At 36.5% G+C, this 22,875-nt stretch overlaps 1 protein-coding gene across 9 annotated transcripts in view; it reads right to left on the reverse strand.

The window, feature by feature from the left end:
- TNRC6B (trinucleotide repeat containing adaptor 6B) overlaps positions 1 to 22,875 on the reverse strand; it is a 133,173-nt gene that overhangs the window by 100,312 nt on the left and 9,986 nt on the right. For 7 of the 9 annotated variants that reach the window (XM_062587699.1, XM_062587691.1, XM_062587620.1 and 4 more), the window contains exons 2-4: positions 19,412 to 19,486; positions 15,865 to 15,937; positions 10,150 to 10,248 (exon numbers count right to left, since the gene is read on the reverse strand). In XM_062587699.1, coding sequence (XP_062443683.1) covers positions 10,150 to 10,203 — 54 coding nt within the window. In that variant the 5' untranslated portion in view covers positions 10,204 to 10,248; positions 15,865 to 15,937; positions 19,412 to 19,486. The remainder of the gene's footprint in view (positions 1 to 10,149; positions 10,249 to 15,864; positions 15,938 to 19,411; positions 19,487 to 22,875) is intronic. The other 2 variants (XM_062587607.1, XM_062587597.1) reach the window with 2 other exon arrangements.

Here is a 22,875-nt window from a genome sequence, read left to right on the forward strand (position 1 = left end):
TACTTGTATGCTGCCTTATAACTATCTAAGCGAATTGAGCTTATAGTTAATTTACTATTTATGGTGCAGGCATATATCACCAAGCTATAGCAGTTTTAAAATGACAACTGCTAAGTGGCTGACATTTTGATATAGACATTGTTAACCATTCTGACATAGAAGAAAAAATGTGTTAACTTCTCTCTTCGAGATAAATTTGGAAAGCTAGATGATGCATTGCCACACAAGGACAGACACAAAAATAACGAAAAGAATTTTTAATAGATTAAGAGTACAGATGATAATCAAAATTACTTAAGCATAAATTACACTTTTACACTACACATTAAGCCACCTTCATTGTGCCACAAATATTGTTTTCTGCTGTTTGTCAGAGCCGACTGGAAGTGGCATAAGTAGGCATATACAGAGAGATGCAGAAATTATTCTGCTCTGAGAAATCTGATTTGACAGGCAAGGAAAGGAAAAAAGGAAAAAAAAAAAAGTAACTTTTCTGCATTCATGGAAGAAAAATCCATTATGTGCTCCTAAATACATAGAAACCACTGCTGGCCCAGAAAGCCGTTGAGCAACAAACAGCTGGAGGCTGAAAGTACTTCTTGGGGTTTTTTTTTTTGCAAATACACATTAACCCTGCTTTTATCTTCTTCCTTAAGCATCTGCTTTCGACCATTCTCCAAGAAAGGGAAGGAACATAGCTAGAGAGACCTCTGATCTCACCTAGTATAGTTACTTGCCAGTTTCTCCAGTTATCAGATTGTGAATCTAACCTCACTCTAACCACAAGGGAGTCACTGACAATGCTGTTGGCTTGACTTTTCGTCTGAAATTTTTCAAATTTCTCAGGATTACTGAAATTAGAGAGATGTCTGCTATGTCACTGAACCTCTATCAGGTGCTAACCTCTAGCATCTACTCATCTCTAGAGCAGATCCTGAGCTTTCCTTGATTGCATACATTACAAATTTATCCTCAAAGGAAAAATTCAAGCGTAACTGAAATACGTTCTTTCTCTAGGAATCATACATGGAAGCTTTGTATCCAATGGTATCTACCACTCTGATTTCAGACTACTTGTATAAAATTTCTTAGCAACCTATTTCCACCCAGTTGTATTGAACTGGTAGACAACAATTACGCTTCCCCCAAATAATACAGTGCCTTTTCCTTGTGCTATCCAAACGTCTGAGTGGATTGACCTTGAGCAAGTTACAGGAAATGTTGACATTATTTGTGTGCTGCTTTTACCCTCACGGGAACTGATAGTGCAAAATGCCTTTTGCAGAGTTCAAGGTTAAGTGTCCACACAAACACACCCATCCACTGTAATGATGAGGACCATCATCATTTATTTTATTGGCAAGAAAAGAAAGCTCTCCTCCACAAACCACATCTCCATTTCTTCTACAGGATGTGAAAGAGGAAAAAAACTTGAACTGAAACAAATCTAAACCCACCTAGTTCACAAATTGAAAATAAAATTGTCCTGCAGTGTCTTGCAAATGCATGAAGTCAATGAAGCCAATAGGTTTCACACTTTTCATTGATCAAACCAAACTAATCAGATCATAAATGACTTGGATATTAAGAATAAAGGTTTTACTGTCGGAGACCCAAATTTCTCCCCAAGTAACTATCCTCAGTTTATCATAGGACAGTAAGATTGAAAATATTTATCAGTACTTTTCCCATCTACAAGATTTTGTTTCAGGTAGCTCCAACATGTCATGTTGGTAGAAACTGTCTACAACACTGCCAAACACCTTTTAAAGGCAAAAATTGCATGGAAAGAGGTCAATGGACTATTCTCAAAAGATGGTGGAAAACCCTCAAATTGTGCTCCAGTAATATACCTGCATGAAAAGAGATGCTGTGTAGGCAAAGCTATAAAGCAATGCCCCCAACTCTCCCTGACCATATGCCAAAGCTTTTCTGTCTCTGTTGCAAAGGACTATAAACTGCGTAATCAACTTAGAAAGAGATACTACTGCCTGATAAAACACTATTGAGAAAACATTTATAAAGAACTTTAAAAAGAATGGAAGAGGTGAGTTTAAGCAGAACTTTAAATAAAACTGGGGCATTTTTTCCTCTAGAAATCAGAGATACACACTTGTCCACTGCAATGACATTCGATGCCATTACATATCCTTCACATGAACAGTACATATGAAAAAAATGGCTCAAAGGACTGTCTGATTAACAACTCTCACAGATCCCATCAAAGTCAATTTGGCAGATGATGATGTTTTCCAAGGGAAAGAAAATAAACACTGTATTAATCTTCTCTTTTGTACCTTTTCAAAAAGGCTTGAGGGTATTCAAAGGGCAGAAAGTAGAGGGAGTCATCTTTTGTTTAAGACATCCGTATTTTACTAATCGTACTATTCACTGTAGATGTGTGTGTTTCAAATGAGTAATTCATCTTGACCCTGTAGAAAACAGTACACCCAGCTGGTAACATCTTGCACTTGGATCCTGGATTTCTTTTAAATTGTTCAAGCTTCTAAGCTATAAACAACACTCCCTTACTGTATGAAAATAGCACTGTCTGTTTAATTCCGTGCTTTTTTGCAACAACTTCATCTTATCTATAATTGCAATAAATCTCTTTATTTTACAAAGCAATTTACAAGCAGACCCAGATAACATACTGTGATTTTTGCACCTTGCTAAAATGCCTTGAAAATTTGCAATACAAAAGTTATAAATCCACAAGGAGTTTTTTTTTCTTTTTAAAAAGGTCCAACAATGTAGTATTTTCGTAGAAGTGTTGTTTGGTTCTTCTGTTGGTCCCAGCATTAAATACAAAAGAAAAATGAAAACAAAATTTCTGCTCCCCTTGACCCTGAATGTACTATACTGATTTTTATTCATTTATTTATTTATTAAAACAAGAGGAGTCTGCCATAACATTTTCACAAGCTTTAAAAGCATGTCAATAAAAGGAAGAAGAACTTATACTAACATAACATTTAACATAATTACATTCTTCACTGAAAGATTAAGGTACCTTAGAAAAATACACAGTATGTAAATACTCCACTTTAAACTTACTTTCCAAAAAGTTTCCACATTTTCATGCTAGAAAGATGAAGCTAGCACAGCATGATGAAGAGAACATCAGTTTCTGTGGTGAAAAGTCATCCCTGGGCTCAGACCAGTCCTCAAACTGCTGCCCTCCTTAAGAAGTATAAGGTGAAATACCTGTTAGACAGATTATCTCCCTACTTCCAAGAGACTTTAGAAGAGGCTTTCTACAAAGGCTCTACAAATTTTGTACAGCTTTAGGTCAGCCTGAGAAAAATTAGCTACTCCTACAAGTCACATTTCAGAAAAGCAACGGGAACATACCCTAAAACATTTCTATTCCTGATATATAAGGTCCTTGAGTAACTCACCGGCAGACCGAAAAAAAAGGTCAAAAAAACAAAAATAGTAAACTAACACCTTCTGACTAAATGGTGAAATATAAGTAAACAAATAAAGATAGACTCTTCTGGATCCAACAGAGAGGCAGTGGCCATATAAGCAAACTGAAACCTACAGTTGGCTGGCCAGATATTCTCAATAAAGTACAATTGAGGTTGAAAGTTCATTTCTTCCTAGTAAGTGAAAACTTTGACAATAGCAGGGATTCAAATTGCAAAGAAACCATCAGATCTTAAGTATCATGTACCAGGCCAGTATTACAAATCAGAAAGCAGAAAGTTTTGCTTTCTTTTAATTACAGTGACAAAGCATTTTGTTCATTTTGTCACTGTATGAGCCATCGGCCCGAATGTTTTAAATTTAGTACCATCTCAAAAGAAGCCCATTTCTGTATCACTGAAAATAGTATTGTAAACCCCAAAGACACGGGTGTCAAGGTTTCAGACACAGGTGTCAAACTGCCCAAAGATTTCTTTTGTCAAAATTAATACTAAACCCCACATAATGAAAGCACTGGCCTAACTCCTGCACTAATGCCTACCTAAAGTAATATTCATAATCAAAAACTGTAAACCTACCTACAAATGCAGTTGATAGAATACTCTCACTTCTAAGTAAAAAGCACTCAGCAACTGGCTAAACTCCTAACAACACTTTCTCCTGAATTTTTAGCTTCTTAATTTAAGTGTCTTAATTTGTAATTTATCAGATCAAATACAAATACCACTCAGGCAGGCTTAAGCATCTACCCTTAACTGAAATGAAATAAAAACAAAAGCTCAGATACTTGTACAGGAAATGTTGTATACTTTTTAACCTTTTCATCACCTCTGTGTGGATGGTTCAGGATAAGACAACCACAGCCACGAAAAAGAGTTCTGAAGACTGCTTTAAACAGAAAGAAAATGCTACCTCGCGTATGTTTGCCATTAAGGCACCAAGAAGCAAGTAGAGTCAAAACTAACCAGGAGCAGAACAGGCAGGCAACAACGTAATGGAGAGAGTCACATTGACAGGTAAGAACAGGTGAGCCAACTTGAAATACAACAACCAGGATTCACAGGTAACCTGCTCAAGACAGTTTGATGAGTGGCACTGAACAATGACACCGGAAAAAAAAAAGGGGGGAGAGGGGGGAGGTCAGTGGTCACTGGTTTTGAAATAGCCACCAGAGATGAGAAAAGTAGCATCACTTCTAGACCCATCCAATTCAGTAACTATTTCAATATATTTTCTGTAAATACTGATAAAAACTTTGAATAAAAATACACTCACATAACACCCTACAGTACAGAATGTTTCTTTTCTCTTTTCCTATGAGTAGGGCATTATTATAAATACTGCAAAACTACTTTTTTCATCCAAAATTCCATGTAACTGGACTTCCATCATATAAAGCATCATCAAATATATAGAAATAACTGCTTTTTACTTCTCTCCCTTCTATCATGCCATACTAAAATCACAATCTATAAATAACTTTCTATACATTGATTATGTCAAAGTCCCTCCTTCTCTGCAAATTCTTAGGTTTTGCATTGGAAGAAGGAGCAGCAAAGTGGGGAGGGAATTTTACAATGCTTACCAAAAAATTTTTAATTGCATTTTTTGAGAAATAAGTTTGCAATATAAGCTCAAAACACTTGCCAGTATTAAAAGAAATCTAAAAATATTTCAAATCCAGTAGAAAATTTTAGCTTCCTCCTGCAGTATTTCATGGCAAAGAACAACTGAAAAAACAAAGTGTAAGTGTTGTCTATGCAGTAATCCTTAACAGATGGATGAAAACAGCTGAAAAGTAATCAGCCATGAACAAAAAGCTCAGTACTTTTTGATATATTCAGAGTAACAAGGCTGTTAATGGAAAAAGCCTAAAAATCATTAGTGACAAATAAGTTAACATAAAATATAATTGAAGCCGTAATCCAAAGAGCAGGAAAGAGAGCAAGGTTTTAAGTAGAAATGCTGTTTTTTTCTTTCGTCCTTTTTAAAGTGAAGGCGGAAAAGACAACCCTGAAAAGCCAGAAACTAGTACACTAGTACACTTACTTACTTACACTACTTTTAAAGTCTATGATTTTCACTTCTAGATCGTATGGATTAACTAGACCTAATATTCTTGTTAAATGAGGATTCTGCACCTGCCAAAAATAATTTCCTTATTATAAAACTGTACACTCATTTGAAACGCCTCCTTTTGTACAGGTTCCTTCCTCTCTTTTTGGTCCTAATACTAGAAAACATTGGAATCATGAGCATGCTATTGACAGATGTCATCTGTCAATACCATGCTGATCCCATGTTAACAGATCATTTTCTGACAGTCTGACCACAAGGAAGAAACTGTGGGATCAAATGGAGCCAGTTATGATGGAAAGCCCTGGCAACAAAGCTAACAAGACAGTAAGTTTCTCCAAAACCACCCTAGTAGAAAGAAAGAGACGGGGGGGAAGGAAAGAAAAAGAAAGAAAAAAAACACTTTGCTGGAACATAACCCTGGAAAGAATCAGTGTTGCAAAAGAATATACCTCAAAAAAAGCAAAAGAATTGTTTAAACTTCCTAAGTACGAGAAATTGAGAAGAACACGAATGTAATTCAACTGATATAACAACAATTACTGTACTACTAAATAAAAAAGCATGAAAAGAAATTACAAAATGAAATGAAAAAGCAAGCATTAATAGCAGTGGGGAAAACAAACAGGAAGAAAAAGTGCGGACTGAGCTTACCAATAACTTACTTTCTTTATAAGCTTATATTAAGAAGTTGCAACTGGATATCTGTTGTTTATTTCAAGGAGAACAAAGGCAAGCATAAAGACCAATTTTTGTAGTAAAACCTTCAGGTCAGTAGGAATTAAGGAAAACCACACTTTTTCATCACTCTTGACTACAGGGATTACATTTTCAAATTCAATTCTGATGAAATGTTTATCAGTTTGAAACATGTATATATTTAGCCTTGAAAGTGACCTGCTGCAGAAGAGCTTGCTGAGCAATTCTACTAGCTCTATAAAGCGTAAGTACAAACTTGTCTTCTTAAAGATCTTTTCTCTTCGAGGTTCAGTCTTGATATCTCAAAATACCATGCAGTCTAGGATGCCAGAAAATGTGACACAGATATAGAACCAAGCCAGTTTACAGGCAATAAAGCACAATTAATCATTTTTTTCAACTGTATGATATTGAGCATTAACATAAAATATTTAGAGCTATTTTCACACTTGGGCCATAAGAAAGCTATTTCTTGCAGTACCCAAATCCTTATGTTCTGATATTCATGGCATCACAATGAAAGATCATTTGAAAACATCCCTCACACCCCAGAATACTTCCTTCAAGGTTATCTCTACCTATAATAAATTTGGACTTTCCAGTTATGCCAGTGTAGATTCCAGAAAAAGAGTACTACGGTATCTGAGAGATTATGACTGCTGACAGCACTAACATACCTACTGCCTCTCCCCATGCTACCACGCAAGAGAGTAAAAAGCAAAGGGAGTGAAACTTTTCTGGTTAATTAAAAGGTTTTTGTAACTGAAGTCTCTGAAAACAAGGATAGAAAACCAGTCACAGGATCTGCAGTCTCAGGTAACTAGTTATTTAAATCACCGCTTTTCCTGCAATACGTATCAATAGGAATCCCACTTTGCTGTTTAGTGGAGTCACAATAACCACTTGTTAACATATTGAGATACAGAACCTCATTAGCGTGTGTTACTCTCTGTGAAGATAGACTATGACCTTTACAGTATCTTTGCACGGTCCATTTATGAACATGAAAAAGACAAAACATCTTGATTATATCAGTATAACCTAAAGATAGCCCTAGAAATTAGTATATTTACTCTTTCCAAGTTTAATAGATAGTTTGCAGAAATAAGATGGATTTTCAGCTAGAGATCAGCATAAGACCAGATATGAGTATTAGGTGAGGTTTTGGCAAGAACCCTTCTTAGCAAAATATAGTACAGTATTGAAGGTATTGAAGGGATTCAGCTGCAGAGTCTAAAGACAGTTTGTGCATCTGGTTGTCTAGGTGTTTTATCACTTAAAATTCAAGTGAAGTGCTAACAGAAACACTCTGCAGGAAGATCAAATGATGCTTTCTTAAATCCTGTGAAGACCAGAACTGAGCAAGAGAGAAATTCTGAACAGTGTGAAAGTACATAACAGACTCCTGAGCATCTTGCATATGGAAAAGAAGAAAAAAAAAGAGATTTATGAACTGCAGACGTGCTTTTATAATGTTTAAGAGAAGAGCTTCAAGGAAGCTGCTGATACCTTAAATGCACAAAGTCCTTCCTGAATGTCCATAGGAAATAAAATGCCAGAAGATGGTGACTACTGTAGGTATCATATATGAGCCCCAAAAAGATCATTTTTGAGTGAAGGCAAAAGTATAGATAAGTTACGGGATGTTGATAACAGAGTGTAAACTGAAAAGGGAGCAGAAAGATCCCTCATAGTTGGATATGGACATAAGTGATCAGAAATACACAGAAAAAAAGATTCATTGCTCTGAACAATAAGCATAACAATCATGATATAATCAGCCTTTATTTACAGCTTAATGTTTTGGAATGGGTAAATGGGGTGGAATGCCAAGATCCAAACAAAATATGGACAAATAGGTAGCTATATTAACATCTTCCAAGCAGGGAACTAATTTCTTCCCCCCCAAAATTCACATCTGCCCAGAGAGGTGTGTGTGTGTGTGTGGGGATGATAGGGGGAAGGGAATAGACCTGACAGGTGGAAATAAAATGGACTATACTACTGAAGTCCTAAAAATTGTTTCTTAGGGAAAAAAAAATACATCTTTATGAAAATAGCTGTCATGTATGTATTTGTAAACAAAGAACACTACTTAATCATACAAGATAGTGAAGCGGAAGATACTTTGCCTAAATTTTCCTGTGACAAACCTTTCAACTAATAGAGGCAAAAAGCTCTCCTGAGATCACGAAAGAGGATAAACATTTACATCTGTAAAGAAGTATTGGAAAACACACTTCAGGGAGTAGACCAGTACATCACAGAATAGGGAGAAAGACTAGACATAGTAACAAGTATTTTTAATATATAGTGAGTCTATATAGCTCTTTAAATGATAACATCCAATATCGGATGTGTAATTTCTAATCTCTCACCATCTCTAAATGCCAATTTCAAGCAGTACTGCATACGTACTTAGATATTAGGTCTAAAATTTTATTTTGGAATTTAAGCTTGTTAAATTTTTTGAGCACTTAATGCTGGGAGAGAGCTATGTTTGCCATTACATCCACAATTAAGCATACAAAATAAAGGTATACTTTTTATTGGAGGAAAAGTGCAGATTTCACAAGACTGTTACTTCAATCTACTTTGTGCCTCACAAAAAAAAATGAAAGTCATGTATCCATATACACGTGTGTGCATGTGTGCATGCATGTATGTATATATACATATATACAGGCCTTTGTAAACATGCACACAAAGGTTGTCTTGATTTAATGAAAAACAAGCACCGTGACTATGCTAATAAAATCAGTAATTAATTATACCATGGTATTTCCTCCTGCATCTCTTTCCATCTGAAACTTCTAATCATATTCTTGTAAACAGAAGCATTCAACAATCTGGATGCAAGTACGTCCACCAATATGTTTTCATTTGTCAGCACCTAATCTAATGAGTCTTTTTCCTAAGTCATTTAAAATTAATGCATTTCCTAGAGTATATGCGGGACACTCACCAAATCCTCTCTACGCTAATTAATCATCTCCTAGGATGATGCATACAGCTCAAGCAATAGTTCGCTTTAGTGAAGTACAGAACTACAAAAACATCTCCTCAAAGGACTACACCCTGAAAACAATAAATTTTGTTTTCAAATCCTCCATTTCTCTCTTTTTCTCTTACAGTATCCTACAGAAGATTACAAGCAAGATGAAATCTAAGAGCTACGTTTTAAAACAGGCTAGTCATAAAGTTAACAATAACTCACTGAGACAGTCAGGACTATAAAATACATTTACAAACCTGTTAAGAGTATAATAATCACTATACCATTAAGCCAAAAAGGCAAATTCATTTGTGACTCAACATCTGCATCTTCAGGAAGCCATTCTTAACAGCAAAAAGCAGAACATAGCCAACATTATAGTCAACTGCCCACTTAGCAGCTTCCTGTCCCAACAGGAATTATTCTATTTTATTCTATGCCTAGAATCACAGGTTCCTTTAAAAGTAACATACCATGCAAGTCTCACAACAAAGCACATATTAATAAATACAACGAAACAAATAGAACGCCTTCATTATATAAAAGCCAGTAATCTGCAAACGCTGGTATTTAAACTTAAGTGCTCACACGGCCAATTCTTTAAGCCAGTCTCAAGCAACAGGCAGAGGAGCAATCTTCGCAAGTCCTTCCACTTCTAACAAATGGAATACAGACATCAGCTAAGCTAATATTTCTTTTTAAGATTTTCTTTTCTTTCTGGGGGTGCCCTAATTCAGACTTATCTTCTAGTTCTTACCAGACTGCAAAAGCCTATCTTTCCAGAAGCCTTTTAAAACATTATTTTTTAAATGTCTCCAAGGTAACAAATATTATTTATTTGCATGCAGATACTTATTAAAAATACCACCAGTAGTCAGTGCTCACTCCACCTATTCCCCATTTCACCCAAAAAAGCTCTTGTTCCTCCAAAATACAGTCGCATTTACCTCACTGACCTTGGGACTGCCTTCCTCCAGTATTTCTCCCTCATCAGTTTGCATGGGAACAGGATCTGTGCAAAACTCTGCAGAAATGCAAAATACTGCCTAAAAGATAAAAAGCAAAGAAAAATATACTTTAAAAGAATGATTTTTCCACATTAAACAGTGTTAAGTAAGATTGCAGTGAACAAATAATGACTGTAGGTATGACCTTTAATGTTCACATTCTGTACACATATGATGAATGTGTATGTTCTACACAAACAAGTGAGGCAACTGTTATTCTTGATAAGGTAAAGAAAAAAAAAAGCACCACACAGGAGTCTATCTTTTAAAAAAATGTTAAAATATGCCACTGTTGAGTATTTTAGGTAATAATTGTTTACTCATTAAAACTATGGTCAGCAAGGAACAAACACATGGAATAGAGAGCGGAGCAAACCTTTCTAAAAAATATTTTGTGCAAACACTGATTCAGCTTATAGACACTATAAAAGGTTATTAATCTGAAAAGCTGTTAGATTTCTAGTGATCCTACAGTACCTCCGAGTTCTTATCTTAAGGAATTTTTCCATAACTTAATTTAGAAATAATGAGATGCTAGGCTCTAAGTGGTTCATGGAATAGATATAAAGTCATGCATCTCTAGGTCAGTATTTCCACTCTAATCCAGGTTTAACCCAGGTTAACAGCTCCCAGTGTTTCTAGTATTCAACACTACATGGTAATTTATTTTATCATCTGTTTGAGGAAGTCAGCGCAGTTCCAACTGACTGAAGCCTGCACCCCAACTTCAATTCCTACAATTTTAAAGTAATTCATGGAAGGCTGCAATAACGTCAGGGAAACTATTGATTACAAAGATTAAAGTGTCTTCTGCTCCAGAGGATGAGCTGTCTCTCATGGCTAGTGGATCAAATAAATTTGATCAAGCTACAGATCAAATGCACCAGGGGCAAGATGCAATCGATCAGCTGATCCACAATATTCCACCTCTGCAGAAAATACAGATTCACATCGGGTTTAAAACTCACTGAGAGCCAGGAGCTGCTTGCCTTTAACAGCTGTCCTTCTCAAGATGCTTTAACTCCTTGACCTGCACCAGCATTTAAGTGCCATTCAAAGTCTCGCTGCATTTCATATTTGCAGCTCAGCTACAGAGCTGCTGGCTCTACTTTCACCTTCACAGCAGTAATTCCAAACTTGGAAAGCAATAACTTAGAGAATGCAGATAGCAATGAGTTTTTTTTTTTTTTTTTTTTTTTTTTTTAAGGTTTAGAAATTGTTCTTCTAGATGAATCTCTTCCAGATTAAGATTAAAGCCTCTTCATAAGGTAAGGCTGTCTGCACTGCCAGTGATTTCTGTAGGTAGTGTGTAGGTAGATAATACCTTCCACAGCTATTAAATTGAAACATTGAATGAAGTATAAATTCTAAAAACAAGGGTCTGAAGCTACAAAATGTTACACACTGCTTATCAAGCCTTATAACCAACAACCTGTTATGTCCAATACCATAATACTCTTACACAAAGTGGCAGTTCATTTCTCACGAAAACTTACAGTAGAGTAATTTCCTTTTCTGGGGAAAGAGGAAGGACAATAAAGGTGTAAAACTCTCCCCAAATTCTCACTCTTCTCCATCACATAGACTGTGACATGATATTATTATTGTAGTTTGATTTGTAAAAATTGTAGTATTTCCCCTATTCCACAAATGCTGGACTTCTCAACTATTAAACAAAGGCTGTAGGGATTCTGGTTCTTTCTTACATGTAACCAAAAGGTTCAATCCTCTTCTCAGTAAAGAATGTCTTTCAATATAATACACAGATTTTTATCAGTGCAAACCTTATTGATATAAATACGCACTACTGCACATGAAATTAGATTTTATTAGCACTGTGATGACATATGCATTACTGCTTTATCCTGAGTCTTCACATGCAGACAAAATGCACAACAGGTAGAGTCCTCTCAGTTCAAAAAAAAAAAAAAAAATATATATATATATATATATATACACACACATAAAATGTTTGCAGAGGAGTTCAAGAACTTATATGGACAGGCTGCAAAATGAATACCATTACTTTGTCTGAGCGAATATAGTAATCTCTCTCAAACCTGAGATTTGATCTACCAATTAAATCAAATACATTGTGTTTGTCAATAACTACCTTACACATTCAGATAGGATTTTTTGAAGTGTATGAAAGAAGCTGGCTGAGGCCTGAAGTACACTGAAAGAGGTATAGTAGCTAGCAATTTAGAAAGATGATCATACCATGTTACCTTTTGGTGCCATAATCCACTGAATGGAAATTAATGCTATGAACATAGCAAAACAAAACAAAAAAATTGCTTTTAAATATAACACAGAATGACATCCTGGAAACATTCTGAGCTTTTACCTCCTTCCTGAAACCCCTCTCTAAAGGGGAGAGGATATGATAGATTCATATGAGATTAATGGGAGATAAACCTAAATGTCAGCCCAGTCCCTACAGCTTGTCACCTAGGGAGGTTAACACATACAAGACTGGAGCTTATCACTTTAACAAGAATATTAAGTAAACAAAAAGAGCAGCAACTCAAGTGAAATAACATACAAAACATTCCTAAAGGAATTTGGAGTTAGACTGTATTAGTAGTAGGAGAACTTTATTGTGATCTCATGAAGTAGTGGATTTCCTGAGCACAAGCTGCATGTTGGAGAAATTTCCTTTCCAAGATGAAGACTGACCAGAACAGAGTGCTGGGAAATAGACAGTTGTGAGGTTGAAAGAAAGAGAGAGAGAGAGGCCAAGATATTCTCCCTGAAGCAAATAATCAATAATCTTAAGTATCAAATGCTAAACAAGACTTGTATTATACATATGTATGCCAAGAACTTGCTACATTTGACAAGTATTTCTCCTGGACAGGGCATCTCATGGGCACACGCAGACCAGTCCCTGTCCATGGTACTCAACCACGCTGAGGTTGATTTTGGAGCTTCCAGAGCAGGGAGATTCTAGGACTTTCTGAAAATGAATTTGCAATATTGGATTCAAATAATTGGAAAGCTCCATAAATTGTCAGCTGGACAACTTGAGGCTTTGGTCAGAAGGATTACTGTAGCACTGAACTGGCTGAGTTTTGACATCATCTTTTAAAACAGAGAAACAAGCAAGACAGAACTTGAGCTCCAGAAGCATAAGAAAAAGCTTATAAAACAAACAAACAAAAAACACTAGGTTCAGTCAGTATTCACTCACAGTGCTAAGAGAATTTAAATATAATTTTTTTAAAAAAAGCTGTTATGTTTATCTTCTCAGATCTCCCTCAATACCAGAGGGATGGGAAGTAGCAACATTTGATACCAGTTTTTACACACTGCTCCAGGAAGAAGACAAGGAACTATCAACCAGTACATCCCAAAAAGAGTTGGCAATAGAACTAGAGAAGGAAAAAAAATAAAAATAAAATAAAAGTAAAGAGAAGGGCTACAAAAAACAAAGATAAGCAAACTGTCCCACAGAGAACAGTTTAAATACACTAGAACTATCCATAGCTCAGAGAATGCAGTAAGAGAAACAGAGGTTTAAAAATGCTCAGTAATTTATTGCAAAAAATTCACGGGGTGGGGGGGGGAACCCATCAAAAGCTATCTCACAGCTGGTACAGGAAGACTATAGGGCCACCGACCGCTGCAGGGATTGCAAGAGGAAGTTCTGCTGAACACTAACCTTTTTATTTTTCCCATGCCATTTGCTCTTGGCCCCTTTCAGGAGATGGGGCAGCAGGCAACAAACTGAGCTTAATTCGATACAATCGTTATGTTCTGCATATGTGAATCCTCGATTCCCATTCAAGGAAAGATTCACATGGTTATGGGCAAAACAGTGCTGCATTTTAAGTTTATCTGTTGCCAAAAGTAGGCATTTTGGGATTCCCAAACCCATGGGAATCCAGCTCTCTGACAAACTTCTGTAACAGTCATCTATAACTGACATTGACTTCTCAGCCGAGAAACTGACTGCTTACTGCCGATATATGAAGAATCAATATCTTTATTCCATGTTGTCAACACCGCCTCTTAAGCTCACTAGCTTCTGAATAGAGGAATAAAGATCAGATATAGGCTAGTTTATTTATGTGATACACAGAATTAAAAAAACAGTAAAGTCTGTACTATAGAAAGCCAGAAGTAACACATCCAACAGCATTCAAATTCAATACACTTAAGCGATGTCCTCTGGGGATCAAATTATGTAAGTTTAGAGGCAGTCCACTTAGATTTTCAGATCTGTCCCTCAGGCATCTTTGAACAAAGTCACTCTTACAAAGGACAAAATACAATAATCCTCTCACAGTTCTTGCATATACCAGCCAAAATTACTTATGATGCGACTGCAGCCTTTTTACTCATTAAAGCACCTTAGAGATACTATCTTTTCACTGCTGCACTCTATGGCACCATATTTGCCAAGGGACTTTTTGGTACCTCATGAGATCTTCATGAATTATGCTATTCAGTAAAACTCAAGCCAAGCTTAGATGGACTTATAAAACCTTGAAAAGTAATACCAGTGAACAAGGAACTTCTTCAGGTCTGATCCTCCCTCAAGTAGAAATGTTAAGTCTCCCATTAAGAAGTGTGTTTGGAATCCAACTGTCTTGCAATCTGCTGGCTATCAAATACGTAGCCATTGATAGCAGGCTCATCTCTCACTATATACGTCTTTCATACTGCTACGTTATTTCTTCCAGAGCGCTAGCTGCAATCAAATATAGACTAAGGAAGAAAATGGTGCAGTCCGTTTGATATAGAGGGAAGAATGGTCTTAAGTCTCTGACGAGAGCAGCAGCAAAGGAAGTGCTTATCAGTGTGAAACCAACTGTGGTTCCTGTGAATTCTAACGTCTGAATCAGATAGGACCCACAGGCAAACCCCAAAAGCGCAACAAGGCTGCGCAAACTGTCACAGCTACAGATGGTAAACAAAAACTGGAGGCAAATCTCAGACTCTCTCACAAGAGCACAAAGCAAAACAGGCACACAAGTGCTCTTCCAAAGATCACAATCTTGTGTACGAGGTACACTTGAAAAAAGCAGTTTGAACAGCAAGGCAATACTATACCGAACTATATTTTAAATGAGACTGCTTATTTAACACAGTCATGCTGATACATCATTGTAATCATTAGTCTTTACCTAGATATGTAGACAAAAAATGTTAATTTTTAAACAGATGGTCTACCCATATTATATTGAATCATTACAGTTTTATGTTACATGGAGTTTGTTATGAATGTACAAAAGCAACACAAAAATTTAACATATGGAAAAAGAACAGAATAGTTTTGTCATTTTAAATGAATGTTGAGAGATACTGAGATGAAAGTAAGAGCATCCAGAGAAAAAACAAAGTTTGAATGCAACTTCATCACTTGTAGGAATTAATCACTCACTGATTCCAATGACTGCAAAATATCATCATAAATTAATTTATTTTCAAAGAAAACCACACTATGTATCAACTTTAGATGACAAACATAAATCCCATTAAGCAATTATTGAAAAAACTTCCCATCCGAATCCCCTAAAAATAACACAGTAAAAAATGTAAGACAGCAATATAAGTTGCTAGTTGGTTAAAAATTAACACAAGTTAATATTTTTTTCATCTTCAACTTTCTCAAGAATACAATATTGAATTTTGTTCCATTTTTTTTACCTTCGACAGTTTCCAAGGGCTGCCAAAGCCCGCAAGGATCCGTCCTGGCTACATTCAGTGCAAAAACAAAACCCTAAAAAACAAACAAACAAACACTCCCACCATCAGCCAACTGTGTTCATCACTAGATTAAAAAACATGTAAAAATGAAAGGCAATTCCCTCTGAAGCAGAGCTGCTCCTGATCTCCAATGCATTTAGAAAAAGCCATATTCATCTAATTAAGATCATGCAAGGGAAACAGAAAACTGTAATTGGAAAAGAAGCAACAAAGATCCGCCCCCTCCAAACCAAAAGCAATTTATGTGGTATTATGTGAGGTGGGAGGGAGAAATGGCTAAGCTTTGAGCTAGAGTTAGGGGGGAGAAGTACTCTTCTCCTCACTATTCTTCTACCTCAAATACTACCCTAGTCTAGGAAATTATTTTTTGTGGGCAAGAATTTCACACATTGCAAAAAAGCATGCATTTGCTAAGCCTGGATTTTTAGACTTTTCCAGAATAAAAAGTTGCATCACTGTTGGAGATGCATTTAAAAATAACTACCTTTGAGAAAAAGTTTAAACTGTAATTCTTTTTATTTTTTCATACACTTAACACTCACCCATCACCACACAATTCATACTGACAGTCAGTTCGGGAAAAATACTAAGAAACTTTATTCTATGACCCACCAAAGCACTTGAGAAGTAAGACTACTTAATGAAGAATGAGATCAAGCTAACCAGTTAGCAGACTAAATATTAGATACAGGAAATTGGACTAACAACTTATTTTACACAGTACTGCAAGACAAAAATGTCAGACTGATATTGAACAGCAAATTCCCTTTCCATGAATTTACCAAAGAATCATAGAACCATAAAATTAGTAAGGTTGGAAGGGACCTCTGGAGGTCATCTAGTCCACCCCTCAAACGAGCGGCCCATATGGGGATCGAACTCGCGACCTTGGCATTATTAGCACCATGCTCTAACCGAATCATTTACCATGATTATCAAAGTTTCTACAAACTACTGCCATTGAAACCATTTAGGGGGGAAGGGAGAGGCATGGAAAACAGGGCTAACATTTCCTCACAGGGCACACCTACCAAGACAGGTAGAATGGGAAAACCTCCTAAAATGAATAGCATAATTCCAGCTAGGCATTATAATCTTCCAGCTGATGAAAACATTATCTTTTGCAGCAATTTATAGTTTTCTCATTATTAATCATATTTTCACAATAGCTTTAAAGTGTTTGTTCAGTGTTTATTAATAGTTTTATAGTTTTTAATAGTTATTAACAATTTTGAAGCATTTGTTTATTTAATAGTTTGAAGTATTTATTATTTAGAGGTATAAAACTGAGTTTTCCATCCAGAAATGAACTTCCAGTCAAGGGATTACCAAAGCACAGGTACAGTATACTCACAATAGTCTACTCAGCCACTTTGAAGTAGCATTCCAAGGCAAATCTATATTAAATACATTATCACCTTATTACTACGACGTCCCAAAGGTATTAGCAGCCTCAAAGTCCAAGTCTAGAATGGCTGTGCTTTTACCAGGCAAGGCATTTTAAAACATTGTTACAAACTGAGGTTTTGGAGACAGAAGTCTAATAAACTTCAAATTCTTGATTAGTTTTGTAATAGGTGAATACATACCTTGAAATGAGTAAGAAGTCCTAACACTTACCACTTCCTAATATTTCCTCTTTTGAAGAAACACTGTTTTCATCTTAGCCAAACTAAGAGAAGAAAGTTACATCTACCTAGTTTCAGTAGGTGGTAGGAGATAAGAAAATGCTTCCACTACTGAAACCTACTGCAAATAATATGCAGAGGTGATAGTCATCCACTTTGTGGTCTTTAAGTTTTCAATTTTCTGTATAGATTCACAAACACTTCAGGTTAAAAAAGAAAAGGTAGTAAAAACTGAATTCCTGAAAAGAATGCTCTCAGAAAGTAAAGCTAACATCCGTCTCCCTGAAACATCTCAGAAATACCATGTAATGCCACTTAAAAACACCATTATTAATCCATGCAGTCTAGTTCACAATGTCTAATGACAGGTACAGCCAAAGGCTGCTGAGGACTTAGCACTATCAGCATGCATATTTAACACCCGTCTCCTATCCAGTGACGGCATCAGCCAAAAAGCATGACTAACGAACTGGCTGCGCCATTTCTGACAGCATAGGAACTGAAGACAGAGAATATGAGATTCTACAGAAGCTGGCCAAAAAGCAGCTTTTCCCAGAAATGGGTTGTTACAGGCTGGATACCATATCATTAGTATCTAGCAAAAGCATTTAGAGTTCCAGCCAAACCACTGCATGCTTTTGGACCACTAATGTCTCCATGGGAATAGAGAAAACTGCTACTATTTTATGCCAATAACCTGTCCTATCTCATCACAGGACTTTATTCATGAAAAGGAATGTGGATTCCTCTTCCTAATCGAAAAAAAAGCCTCCAATAAGCATCTATTTAATTTCTGATATAAGTCAGGAATTCTCTTCTTGTTATTCTGATAAATTTAGGCCCGTGTTTCTGCAGTAATAATAAATGTTAATTAACAAAGTTAAAGCAGTTCAAAAGACCAGAATCTAGTGAAAGTAGTCTGGGGTGAAGACAGAGTGCTATATGCAGCTGAGCAGGAGATATTAAGACAAGCAGAATCTTAGTGTCTACCACAGCCAGAACAGAATTTAAATACCATGCATAATCTCCTAATTCAAACCCTCATAGTAAGTATCTACTTCTGCCAGCAGTCAGTGCTTCAGGATGTATGAATCTACTTGCCTGGGCAGCATTGTGAGAACTTTAGTAATGAAAGTATACACAGTTGGATTAAGTTGCCACCAATGGAAGTAAGGGGAAGTTGGGGGGGGGGGGGGGCAAAAAAAAACCCAACTCCTCTAACAGAACAAACAGAGGAGGGGAAAAACACCCCCCCCCTCCCTAAGTACTATGACAGCTCCTAACCAACTACTCTTCCCCCACCCCAATTAACTATAGCACTTCATATATATACACTATATAACTATATATATACATATACAACTATAGCACTATTCTAGCACTATATCCAGGCATACTGAAAGATCAGACTCAAAGACGCATTAGCTTGTAAAAACCAAAACAATTCATTATACTTGCACGCTCCTGGCTTAAACAAATGAAGTCCTGTCTTGACAGACTAGAACTGTATGCACGCATAGTGTAAACCCCAAAACACTTTCCTGTATGGGGGGCAGATTTAGCTCAGTTGGTTAGAGTGTGGTACTACTAATGCCAAGGTCACGGGTTCAATCCCCTGTATGGGCTACGCTGTGGGTTAGACTAGATGATCTCCAGAGGTCCTCTTCCAACCTTACCATTCTATGATTCCATGTAGTTCTAATAAAGCAAAGCACAGTGACTCATTTGGCTGGGTTAGAAAATCTATGAAGCTGCAGAACATCCCAAAGAGCATCAGGACTCCTAAACTACCTTTTTACTGAAGTGCTGGTTATTACTGCATTTTTTTCCTACATTTGCAGTCAAAGTTCATTACTTACAGCAAGCGCCTCCTTTCTGGTGGCCTCACATAAGCTGCCTCTGTAGGAACACCACAGTATTGCAGATGCACAGAACTGAAAGAAACAGATTGCAATCAAGAAGATATATCATCTTTAGATTCTCTCCCCTCACCTCCCATCCAAATCAGGAGAAACAGTAGAAGTGTAGCACATGTGACACTATTTCCTACTGACAATGAAATACCATTCACCAAGTTTCGGGAACAAAATAGTACGAAGCTCTAAAATGATATTTCTATTCACAGCTAGGAAAAAAAATTGGGTGAAACTGGTTTCTTGTATACTGAGAACTGAGATAATAATAAAGGCAGGTGTGCTCAAGGAAAGTGCTTGTGAAATCCTACAAGAACATTGAAATATTAATTATTATGTATGAGAATGAATGCCAGTACCTACAAATCTTTGGGTATTTAATCATATTGTGAAAGAAAAATAGTACTATATCATCACTGAACTGGTTAACACTTGAGCCCATTTCAAATCATTCAGAACCTACCACCCTGTTTTAACCACAACTAGGATGAAAGAGCTTCAATTTTGGTTTTGCAAAAATTGAATCAATTTCTAGGAATGAAAAGAGATCCAAAGCTGTTAGTTTGCCACTATACAGCCAGTAAAACAGCACTGTAAAAGTTACATTATTCCAGCTGCTCTTATTTAAGCATCATAAAAAAAAAAAAAAATTACTGTGAAGGTAAGAACCAGTAGGTGGCACATTTCTAAGTTCACTGCATCACCTTGTTGGCTATTGCTCATCCTTAATGTGCAGTATCATGTAGTGACAGTTCCTGTCACTGGACTAGTTGTTATAAACTGAAATATTTTTTTTTCTGGATTTCTGGCATTAACTACGCTTTCTGGGCATGATTTCCATTCACTCAACTTCTGACTACCAGCTATACATCAGGAGACAAATTAGGGTCTTTGTTATCACTGTGGTTTAACTATCCCATTGCTAACTAGATGTTTGACAGCAGAAAGTTTAAGTTTAAATCTCAGTCCTGACTTATATATGGGAATGATTCTAATAAAGCAGCCAAGAGCATGCTCTTCGCTCAAAAGTCCTCAGGCTGCCTAAAACTGTGCCACAAAAGCCAACTGCTGATATAACTACATACCAAGTATCACCTCCCCAATCAGGATACCAGAAATTTGGCTTAAAATCATGCACAACTTCAAAACAATATATTTCATATTTTCTCAACTATGGCAGAGTGTCACTGCAGCAGTCATAATTTACTATAAAGGTCACCCAGAACTATGTAGGTATGGCAACTGTAGCCCTTCACCACTTTGCAGCACTTCACTTTTCAAGACTAAGTCTCAATTCTAATGAACTAGAAACAGAGGAGGAGAAGGACAGATACTACCAGCGTTTGCCAGTAGATTAACTATTTCGATCTTCTGGAGTATTTAGTACCATCTTTCCTCATTAGTTAGGTGGAAGAAAATCCAGGAGATAGGAACTAAAGATAAAACTCTTCAAACAAAGTAGCCAGAAAGAGATGGAAAGGCAGAAATATTCTTCATTCTACGGAAAATCCAGAGAACAGTACTTGGCAATGTCAGCTGAGCACACCACAAAATCACCATAACATTCTACTGCAAAACATGACATGGGATAAAATATCTATTACGTTTAACCATGTTGGCTGCATGACTTTGTTCAATATTAACTTCTTTGCACTCGCGCTTTCTATACTATGTGGAAAATGATTCAGCTGTTCATGTAGATATGACACAGCTATTTTCAACAAGATAAATAACTGTAACTTGGAATAGATACCATGCATACAGTCCATACTACTCTTCTAATGAAACATAAGAATAAGAGGACTACACACAAGCAATGTCATTAACCCATATGTGCAAAACACTAGCCTCAGATCATAGCACTGGAATCACTTAACATCAACAGTCAAAACATAAATTAGCAAAATTACTTTTGTAGAATAGAGTGCTGCTCAAGACTTCAATATTTTTTTGATGAGTGAATGACTATACACCATGAGCTGCTCAGTAAAACAATTATTAGGCTTCTCTCATTAGAAGTCTCCCTTTCTGACTCAGCATTAAAGGGAGGATGAGAAAAAATAGTGCAAAAGCATTCTTCTCTTTTCAAGTATCATTTACAGAGCTATTTCTGAGCAAGTAGTACTGAGTAGTACTTCTCAACGCATGCCTATGTAACTTTTTAAAAAAAATGGAAGTTTTCTTAACTTGATCCAGTGGCTACCAGACCATCTTCTTCAAGAGAAAGGCAGCTCTGGGCTGCACAAGAATCATAAGTCAGACTTACTCTTATTCAGAAAATCCTGTTTCTAGTTCTTGAGATCTGAAGATAGCCTTAAAATATGAGCTGAAGATAGAATATTGTGCTGTCATCTTTCTAGTCTTCAGAATCATTTATATAAGTGATGTTTAGGGTGTTAAATATCCCTCCTTCCAACAAAGGAAAAACAAATTGAAAAACTATTAAAAAAACTCTTACACCCTTTTGCCACTTTCTAATTCATAAAGGACAAAAGTTATTTTTCCTTATATTTTATCTTACAGTATCAAGAATCCCAGCTTTAATGATCCCTGCTTTTGCTAAACAATCCATAACAGATTATAGTTAACCTAAAAGGTATTTGTCTCTATACTCTGCCTCAGCAGCCTATCCTAATATTACACGTCACTTCTCAGGTGCCATCAAGGTCAAGTCCCAAATATAGGTAGCCCAAGACTGCCCACTGGTTGTTTTCCAAACTCCTTTGTGCTTTGTCCCATTCTGTCCTTTCAGTCTGAATGAAGTATGCACAAAAACATCCTCAAAACTATTTCTGTTTTGTTTCTTCTTCCCCTCATGACTCTACCATAATGTTTATGGAAAACTGTTGAAAGTGAGGCTACTGAGAGTACCCTATCTTACTGATCAACACTGTCTTTCTGAAGACATACCCGTGTCCATCTGTTTCTTGCCTTCAGCTGTAAGCTCTTTGCAGCAGAGAATATTCATTCTCTCTCCTCGCTCTTAAGCGGCAGCAACATAACAGAGATTTGGTAATGACTACAGCACCCAGCGGCTAAAACATAAGGTGGCTACTAACTACTTTCTCACTCTAAATCAAGGTTTTATTCAGTTAACACAATGAAAAGAAGTTTTTAGCAAAGTTCAAAGCAAACTATCATAATAGAACTCATTCTTTTCAATTGCTCATCTTCTACTCTCTCGGATCTTGCAAACTAATGCTTTCAGGAACAAAAAAGAACTATTTTATACGGCTCCTATTACTTGCTTCTGCTTGATAATGGCAGCAATGCTGGAAATTCTAATGTAATACAAGCAGTCATCTAGCAGGAGTATTTCAAACGCCATGTAATTTAATGTGCTTTGGGTGGCAAACACGAGGATGTAGAGTCAAGAGACTCAAAGTGCCAGCCATTCATTTATAGTAGCA

The sequence above is a fragment of the Rhea pennata genome, chromosome 1, assembly GCF_028389875.1.
Source record: "Rhea pennata isolate bPtePen1 chromosome 1, bPtePen1.pri, whole genome shotgun sequence".
Classification (NCBI taxonomy): Eukaryota; Metazoa; Chordata; class Aves; order Rheiformes; family Rheidae; genus Rhea; species Rhea pennata.